The 10,078-nt window shown below is 40.8% G+C and overlaps 1 protein-coding gene across 1 annotated transcript; it reads left to right on the forward strand.

Annotated features, from left to right (window-relative positions):
• Positions 1 to 1,049: 1,049 nt before the first annotated feature.
• Positions 1,050 to 6,923, forward strand: LOC130506062 (uncharacterized). The gene is made up of 2 exons (XM_057000673.1): positions 1,050 to 1,250; positions 5,403 to 6,923. Exons 1-2 carry the CDS (start codon positions 1,050 to 1,052, stop codon positions 6,921 to 6,923), a joined length of 1,722 nt encoding a protein of 573 aa, XP_056856653.1.
• The last annotated feature ends 3,155 nt before the right edge of the window (positions 6,924 to 10,078 follow it).

A 10,078-nucleotide genomic window follows, 5' to 3' on the forward strand; every position in this document is an offset into this window, starting at 1 on the left:
ACTAGAACTTGTAAAAGAGTCTTGAACAGCAAGGAGATCCTTCCTAAGTCGCCTCTGATGTGTTTGAAAGAAGAGAGAGACGTTGGAGTGTGAAGACAAGAAGGGGGATGTCGGCAAGAGTATAATATTGTATTACTCTTGCCTTGGAGCCGTTGATGACAGGTCGCTATCCAAGACCAGGCGACCAGACTACTTGCTCATTTGTTTATGCTTTTCTCCTTTGTTCTCTTATGCTGCTTATGTCGATATATTAACCTTGTATGTGAACTATTTCAAGTTAAGTGAATGAAAGATGAAACCACTTCACTAAACTCCCTCTCTCGGATTCTCTCAATCTCACTCTCTTAGTTACTCATTCTCATCAATCTTCACACTTAATCTTTAAATCTCACATGGTATCAGAGCTATCTTGCTCTTGAGACCTTAATTTCTTTTTCACTTCCGCATAATCTCTGTTCTTAACTTTCCCTTTTTAGCAAAATTTCTTTGTGTTCTTGAGTGTTCTTCACTTATCACTCCAGAATTTGCCAAAAATGGAAAAGTCATCCAAAGTCTCCATTCCGGTTACACTCACTGGTGTAAACTATCTCTTGTGGTCTAGGCTTGTGAAAACAGCCTTGGGAGGAAGAGGTCTCTGTTCTCACATAACAGAAGACAAGCCCTCTAAAGAAACTGTCCAAGGAGGGGACAGTACTGAAGTTGTGGTTGCTACCGAAGACAAGTGGGATCAGGAGGATCTCTTGGTGTTGTCTATCATCCAAAGCAGCCTTGACGCACCAATCTTGGAAGCTTACTCTTAATGTGAGACTCCCAAAGAGTTGTGGAACACTCTTCAGAAGGTGTATGGCAACATATCAAACTTGAGTAGAGTGTTTGAGGTCAAGAGGGCCATTAGCTCACTCCACCAAGAAGACATGGATTTCAACCAGCATTTCGGCAAGTTCCGAGCCTTGTGGGCTGAGTTGGAGATGCTGAGGCCATGTACTGTGGACCCTAGCATACTTAAAGACCGGAGAGAAGAAGACAAGGTGTTTGCCTTGCTCCTCACCATGAACCCCGGTTACAACGACCTCATTAAACACTTGCTGAGAGCTGAGAAGCTACCAACCTTGGAAGAAGTATGCTCTCAAATCCAGAAGGAACAAGGGTCGGTTGGACTCTTTGGGGGCAAAGGAGAGCTTGTGTTGGTGAACCAAGCTGAAGGCACAGCAAACAAGGGTCAGTACAAGCCGGAGGACAAGAAAGTGTGGGTTTGTGACCATTGCAAGAAGAAAGGGCATGGCAAGGACAAGTGCTGGATTCTCCACCCTCACCTCAAGCCAATGAAGTTCAGGACTCCTCTCAATGATGCAAGAGCCAACTACTCTGGTGAGATGGGTGAACCAAGCACTCCAAACACCACACGAGCCATCTCAAACACCAATCCAGCTGGTGAAGGCAAAGCGCTTGTATCAAGCAACTCCAGTACCTTGAGAATCACTCCTGATGATACCATCAAGAGATCTGACATTGAGGCTCTCATCAGGGCCCTCAAGGACCACTCTGGTAACACCTTTGGTACCTCTTTACATGCTACTAATATTGACTATTCCTTGAATGCGATTGCTAGCTCTAAAATGAACAAACCTTTAGTGATTGATTCAGGGGCTAGTCATCATATGATAAGTGATCTAGGGTTGATTAAAAATATTGTTCCTGCCCTAGGAAACGTTTGTGTAGCTAATGGAGAGTTGGTTCCAATTAAAGGGGTGGGTGATCTTAGGATATTTGAAAAAGACTCTAAAGCCTTTTATATGCCTAGTTTCACTTCCAACTTGTTATCAGTAAAAAGGGTTGCCACTGATTTGAATTGCCATGTTACCTTCACTCCTAATGATGTTTTGTTTCAGGATATTGAAAATAGTAGGTTGCTTGGCAAAGGTGTAACCAAGGGAGACTTGTACTTGCTTGAAGACACTAAGCTTGCTTCCGATTTATCTCTTGCTTTAAATTCATGTTTTAATTTCCCTAAAGATGTAATGTGGCATGCTAGATTAGGTCATCCTCACTCTCGTGCCTTGAACATCATGTTGCCTAGTATTTATTTTCAAAAAGATTGTGAAGCTTGTATCTTAGGAAAGCATTGTAAAACTGTGTTTCCTAAATCGAGTACTATCTATGAATGTGCCTTTGATTTAATTCACTCTGATGTTTGGACTGCACCATGCGCATCTAGGGAGTTTCATAAATACTTTGTGACATTCATAGATGAGAAAACCAAGTATACTTGGATCACCTTGCTTCAATCAAAGGATAGGGTGTTAGATGCTTTTATAAATTTTCAAAATTATGTATCTAACCATTACAATGCCAAGATAAAAAATTTTGAGATCAGATAATGGTGGGGAATACACAAGCACAGCATTTAAACAACACCTATCCAAGCATGGAGTGATCCATCAAACAAGCTGTCCATACACTCCACAACAAAATGGAGTGGCTGAGAGAAAGAATAGGCACCTTATGGAGGTTGCTAGGAGTATGATGTTCCACATGAATGTGCCAAAGAGGTTTTGGGGCGATGCAGTGATGACAGCATGCTACCTGATCAACAAGATACCAACCAAAATCTTGCAAGATCAGTCACCACATGAGGTATTAAACAAATATCGTCCATCTATAGATCACCTTCGGGTATTTGGGTGTGTGTGCTTTGTGTTGATTCCAGGACAACAAAAAACAAGCTGGAACCAAAGAGCACCAGAGCCATGTTTATAGGCTACTCTCCTCACCAAAAAGGATACAAGTGCTATGTGCCAGATACCAAGAGGGTTCTAGTATCCAGGGATGTGAGGTTTGTTGAGTCCAAAGGCTACTATGCAGAAAAGAGTTGGGATGAAGTAAAAGACTTGTCTCAATCAGCATCAGATAGGGCCGAGAACTTGAGAAGAGTTATGAGGGGCATTGGCATCAGTATACCAGGAGGGAATACAACAGCTGAGTCAAGCTCTCATCAGGAGGGTTCCACAAGCAATAGAGACCAGGAGGGTCCTAGTAATGAAGCTACTGCGGATGCTCCTCTTGATCCTGAGGGGGGGAAGATAACTGAGATACAACCACAAAGCTCAGTTTCTCATGATCAAGCAGAGCAACCAGAAGGATCAGTGGGTAGCAGAGATCAGACGGATGATGAGGCTACAATACTAGAAGAACCAGCTCAAACTCAACCACCAAGAAGAAGTGAGAGGATCAGGCGTCCTCCAACAGATTGGGTGAATACAAGAGTGTATTTCAACTCACAAGCCGTGGCTCATCCCATCCAAGCTACATGCTCTCTAGCTCAGTTTCCTGAGAACCACCAAGTCTTTATGGCAAATGTGGATCAAGAATTCATTCTGAGAAGCTATAAAGAAGCCATGGAGATAGATGAATGGAGAGAGTCTGTGGAGGATGAGATGGGGGCTATGGAAAAGAATGGAACCTATTTTGAGAGTGAGCTTCCCAAAGGCAAGAAGGCAGTGACCAGCATGCTTCTGTTCACAATCAAGTATCTAGCTAATGGGAAACCTGAAAGGAAGAAGACCAGGCTAGTAGCAAGAGGCTACACCCAAGTGTATGGAGAAGATTATCTAGAAACGTTTGCTCCAGTAGCAAAGTTACACACCATAAGGGTTGTTGATGAGGACATCAAATCAGAACCAACCATGGAGAAAGAAATCATGAGAAAACAAGTGGAGAGTATGAAGCTGAGAGAAGCTATAGAAGCTGGCCAGGACATATGTGCAATCAAAATGCCATATCTTACACACCAGGAGGAATTAATTCCTGAAACCGGTTTTGTTGGATTATATACTCAACAAGAGCACGCATGAAATTGGTTTCACATCAAAAGGATAAATGGTTTAGGAGATATGCCATTTTCAAGTCAAAGGTGGCCCGACTTGCCTTATTTAGAAGATCAGGAGCATATAATATGTCAAGCTAAATATTGGCGTCCAGGAGACTTTGTGCTACTTCTAGAAGCACTCCACAACCCCTTAAGAAGCACCAGCACACACTGGATCAGGCGGATCCTTGGAGAATACACTCAAATCAAACCAGAGCTAAAAATGGAAAGTTGGACAATTGTTTGGTTTGATCATTACCAAACCAAGATATGGCGACCAGGAGACATTCTACACTTACCAGAGGAGCTTGAATACATATTGAGAGCATTCAAATCGCAGCACTCCAAGAGGAGAAGAGTATGGAGCAGTTTGCCTTATTTGGATTCAAGCAACATTTTATTCAAAGATCTCCAACGGCTCTTTCCATCTTTCCTTGGAACTTTGAAGACATATTCAGTGAACCAGGATATTCCTAGACGTCATCAGTTCATGCCTAAGTTATCAAGACTCAAGAAATCCCATCCATTCAGCCAAATCCCCCAAACTACTCCAACAGCTAGTTTTGCAAGATTTCTGTTTATTTCTGTTTATTTCTTTTATTTTGAGCATTATATAAGCTCAATAGCACTCCCATTGTAGAGGCACGTTTCATGATCTAAGTTTAATACAAAGTATTGTTTTTCCTTTCAAAGTTTGTCTTTGAATTGATTTGTTCTTTAGAAGTCAGAGTTGTGAGAAGCACTTTGTTTTCTTTAGATCTGTGAATTAGGTTGTTTGAGAGAGTCAAATAGCTTTATTCATCATAGGTTGAGAGAGTCAATCACTTCATTCCATCTAACCACCAGATTGAGAGATTCAATCTAACATCCAATCCGCAAATCCCATTCAAATCCATCAACTGATCAGGCTGAAAGAGTTATACGACCAGCAGCTTGGTTCCATCAATCTATCCTTGTGAGGCTCAGTTTTGTGCCTGTATCATCTGGTATCAGAGCCGAAAGGCTCCTATCAGGTTGTATCTATCCTGTTCTTGTTTCATTTCTGTTATTTTCATCTAATAAAAAAAAAATTGTTCTGCATTTCTGCCATTGAAGCTTGTTCTTAGTTTATGTTTTTAAAACCATAAAAAAAAAAGAAGAAGAAGAAGTTTGTTGATTTGATCGAAAATACCAAAAAGAAAATTTCAAAATGTGTTTTTGCATCAGTCTTTGATTTATTACCTTTTATAGACTTTGCATACCATATTTCAAGATTTTGTTGCAAATTTTACCTTAGTTAGTGTCATTTTCGAATTTGCATTTAAAACCAAAAAAAAATATATATATATATTTCTTTCCTCTGTTTATTGCATCCATTTCATTCAAAAAAAATATTAAAAAAAAAATATATATATATATATATATATATATCATTCAAAGCATAGCATATTTATTTTGGTCCAAGCATATAGTTTTAGCCACTTGAATTATTATTTCACTTGTATTTGACTCCTGTATCCATTAGAACACTTAACCCACAAGTTTTGTGTTATAACAGGGAACCATGGGAGATGAAGAACAAAGTGATTGTGATTGGGAGCAAGAAGAACAATTTCTGTCTGATGAAGAAAGTGGTTATGAAGAAGATCAGTGGACAGATGATTGTTCCAATACTGATTATGATGATGATCCAGATGGTGGAGAACTTGAACCAGAACCACCAGACCAGTACCAAGACAACACCAGCTCCATAGATTGGTCTAGAGAAGAAGCTGACCAGAGAGATAACCATGAGGCTGAGATGTATCAAGAGGAAACTGAATCCCAGATCAGTCTAGATGAACACAGCTATCATGAAGAAGCAGAAAATGAACCAGAAGTGGTTTATCCAGAAGATGGTGTTGATGATAACTCAGATCATGAGGAGTCATATGTGGAAGAGAGGCCATGGTGTGAGATACCATACTCTGATCATGAAGAAGAGAACCATGATGAAACTGATTCCCAAGTCAGTTTACCCTACTCTGAAGCAAACCGTGAAGATGGAGCAACAAGTGAGTGTGACTTTGCTGAAGAAGAAGAAAATGAGGCTGTAAGAAGTGATGAAGAGTATGAACCAAGATACATCCAATACGCAGGCCATCATGAAGGAATAGAAGCTTACTGGAAGTGGGAGAAAGACCTAGATCAATGGTTTGAACTTCATCAGATTGAAGAGGAGGAGAGACCACTAATTGCTGAAGATACTCTAACTGAGTATGCATACTGGTGGTATGATCGTGATGCTTCTTGGACAGAAATGAAGGAGCTACTACGTGAGGAGTTTGTGACAACAGCTGAGAGCCACAAGGAGTATCATTTCAGGCGCCCAGATGTATTTCCTAAGCCAAGGAGATTGATTCTAGCACCCATGTCAACTCCAGAGATTAAGCCAAAGAAGAATTGTGGTTCTAAGTCAAGGGAAATCACGTGCAACACTTCTAGCAGCAAAGAAAATGATGATAAGGTTGTGCAATCCAAGAAGAAACCAAAGGAGCAACATGTGCAACCAAAGAAAGGAACTCAAGCAAAGCAGAATTTAAAGATGAGTTCCCTACATATGATCAAGCCTCAAGCAAATCTTCAGTGGTTTAAAGGAGCTCTACAGCTACCTAAGAAAAAGACAGAGGCGAGATCTCCAGCTCCAACAAAGTCAGAACAACAAGCAGAGAAGCAATATCCAAAGCAGAAGCTAGAGCAATGTAAGTTTTCTGATCCTTTAAAGATAACTAGCATAATCTGTTATAGATGCCATCAAGAGGGTCATTATGCTGTAGCTTGTCCAAGTAGATCATCACTAGAGATTTTACACTTAGAAACACCAGAAAATGCTTTTAAAGATAATCTTGTTCAGCTAGTCCCTGAGATGTCTATTTCTAGTGTAATACACTTGTCTTTGCCAAGAGATGTTGATGCAGGAAGTGAAGAAAACTTTGAGAAAAATTGTCTAGAATCAGACATACTCCAAACCAATGTGATTATCAACTCCCGGCCAACACCAATCACTGCCCCCAAACCAGAGTTGATACTTGGTAATTAGTAAGTGAAAAATCTGAAGTTGTTAATTACTGGAATAATATTTTAACTAGTTATGCTTTCAAGTATCCAGTTTTAAATAATTTAAGTTCAAATATAATACACTTGCTCTTTCCCTTCAGTGTCAAGACAGAAACATGAACCATTGGAGTACCCAAAGACTGGAGAGAAAAACCACCAGATCCAAAACCAGAGCAAACCAGAGGAGTAATCCTATCTTACCTACTCAAAGGAGAACCCCCAGATGCTCCACGCATCACCACACCTAAAGTTTATCAAGGTAAGACTCTAGACTCCCAAAGAAGGATGAAAGCTAACTTGCTTTCTATTGGTGCAGGAGAAATAGTTTCGAGGTCGAAACTTCTTCAAGGGGGAGGGTATGATGAGGACATCAAATCAGAACCAACCATGGAGAAAGAAATCATGAGAAAACAAGTGGAGAGTATGAAGCTGAGAGAAGCTATAGAAGCTGGCCAGGACATATGTGCAATCAAAATGCCATATCTTACACACCAGGAGGAGTTAATTCCTGAAACCGGTTTTGTTGGATTTTATACTCAACAAGAGCACGCAGGAAATTGGTTTCACATCAAAAGGATAAATGGTTTAGGAGATATGCCATTTTCAAGTCAAAGGTGGCCCGACTTGCCTTATTTAGAAGATCATGAGCATATAATATGTCAAGCTAAATATTGGCGTCCAGGAGACTTTGTGCTACTTCTAGAAGCACTCCACAACCCCTTAAGAAGCACCAGCACACACTGGATCAGGCGGATCCTTGGAGAATACACTCAAATCAAACCAGAGCTAAAAATGGAAAGTTGGACAATTGTTTGGTTTGATCATTACCAAACCAAGATATGGCGACCAGGAGACATTCTACACTTACCAGAGGAGCTTGAATACATATTGAGAGCATTCAAATCGCAGCACTCCAAGAGGAGAAGAGTATGGAGCAGTTTGCCTTATTTGGATTCAAGCAACATTTTATTCAAAGATCTCCAACGGCTCTTTCCATCTTTCCTTGGAACTTTGAAGACATATTCAGTGAACCAGGATATTCCTAGACGTCATCAGTTCATGCCTAAGTTATCAAGACTCAAGAAATCCCATCCATTCAGCCAAATCCCCCAAACTACTCCAACAGCTAGTTTTGCAAGATTTCTGTTTATTTCTGTTTATTTCTTTTATTTTGAGCATTATATAAGCTCAATAGCACTCCCATTGTAGAGGCACGTTTCATGATCTAAGTTTAATACAAAGTATTGTTTTTCCTTTCAAAGTTTGTCTTTGAATTGATTTGTTCTTTAGAAGTCAGAGTTGTGAGAAGCACTTTGTTTTCTTTAGATCTGTGAATTAGGTTGTTTGAGAGAGTCAAATAGCTTTATTCATCATAGGTTGAGAGAGTCAATCACTTCATTCCATCTAACCACCAGATTGAGAGATTCAATCTAACATCCAATCCGCAAATCCCATTCAAATCCATCAACTGATCAGGCTGAAAGAGTTATACGACCAGCAGCTTGGTTCCATCAATCTATCCTTGTGAGGCTCAGTTTTGTGCCTGTATCAGTTGTGCTCTCTCTTGCTGTGAATTTGGAATGGGATCTTTGGCAAATGGATGTCAAGAATGCATTCTTACAAGGAGAGCTAGAAGATGAAGTATACATGCGCCCACCACCTGGAATGGAAAGCATGGTCAAGCCTGGCAACATTTTGAGACTGAGGAAAGCAATATATGGTCTGAAGCAATCCCCAAGAGCCTGGTATCACAAGCTGAGCTCAACACTGAATGGAAGGGGCTTTGTAAAATCTGAGGCTGATCACACCTTGTTCACTCTGACCAGCAAGCAAGGGATCATTGTTATACTCATCTATGTAGATGATATAATCATCACAGGCAGTAATAAAGAAGGGATCAGCTCAACCAAAGCATTTCTTAAAGCAACATTCGACATCAAGGACTTGGGAGAGCTCAAGTACTTCCTAGGGATTGAGATTTGCAGATCTAAGGAAGGGCTGTTCTTATCACAAAGGAAATACACTTTGGATTTGTTAAAAGAAGCTGGTGATCTTGACAGTAGAGCTGCTAAAACACCACTAGAAGAAGGATACAAGGTGATGCGTGAGGGGGAGATAGAAGATAAGCCATATGGAGATGTAAGGCACTATAGGAAAATGGTGGGAAAGCTCATCTATCTAACCATTACAAGACCGGATGTATGCTTTGCTGTGAACCAAGTCAGTCAGCACATGCAAGCGCCAAAGATGCACCATTGGAACATGGTGGAAAGGATTCTGAGATACCTAAGAGAGGCACCAGGACAAGGAGTATGGCTAGGGTGCAACAAGAGCACTGAGATAGTGGGGTATTGTGATGCAGATTGGGCTGGAGACAGAGTGGACAGGAGGTCTACTACTGGATATTGTACCTTCATAGGAGGCAACTTAGTCACTTGGAAAAGCAAGAAGCAGAAGATAGTCTCATGCTCTAGTGCAGAAGCTGAGTATAGAGCAATGAGGAAACTCACCAGTGAGCTAATCTGGATGAAGAACCTGCTAAGGGATTTGGGAATTGAAAGCAAAGATCCCATCACAATGCATTGTGATAACCAGGCAGCCATTCATATAGCCTCCAACAATGTGTTCCATGAAAGAACCAAACACATTGAAGTTGATTGCCATAAAGTCAGACAAGCAGTGGAGCAACGCATCATACTGCCATGTTACACCAGAAGTGAAGAGCAACTGGCAGACATCTTCACCAAAGCTGCAAGCCGAAAGGTCTGTGAGTTCATCCATTCAAAGCTTGGACTCATAGACATATCATCTCACTGATTCTCTCCTTCATGAAGTGTTCTACTCTTTTCCCTTGGCGTGGTTTTTGTCCCATGTGGTTTTACCTAGCCAAGGTTTTAATGAGGGAATGCTTCATGACTTCCAAGCTTGACTTGTTTCACATGGTCAAGCTTGAGGGGGAGTGTTGAGATGAAGCATAGCGACATAAGAGTAATCAGAGGAGAAGAAGAGATTCAAATGATACAAGGAAATGGTGTTACCTTGGAACACAAGTATGGCCGTACAACTTGGGAGACAAGGCAACACTAGAACTTGTAAAAGAGTCTTGAACAGCAAGGAGATCCTTCCTAAGTCGCCTCT

This window comes from Raphanus sativus, unplaced genomic scaffold (assembly GCF_000801105.2).
Source record: "Raphanus sativus cultivar WK10039 unplaced genomic scaffold, ASM80110v3 Scaffold2850, whole genome shotgun sequence".
Classification (NCBI taxonomy): Eukaryota; Viridiplantae; Streptophyta; class Magnoliopsida; order Brassicales; family Brassicaceae; genus Raphanus; species Raphanus sativus.

Coding starts and splice junctions, on each gene's coding strand:
- LOC130506062 (XM_057000673.1), top strand. CDS start 1,050: ATGAACCCCGGTTACAACGACCTCATTAAACACTTGCTGAGAGCTGAG. Junction 1,251..5,402: donor CGGAGGACAAGAAAGTGTGG/GTTTGTGACCAT, acceptor GTGTTATAACAG/GGAACCATGGGAGATGAAGA.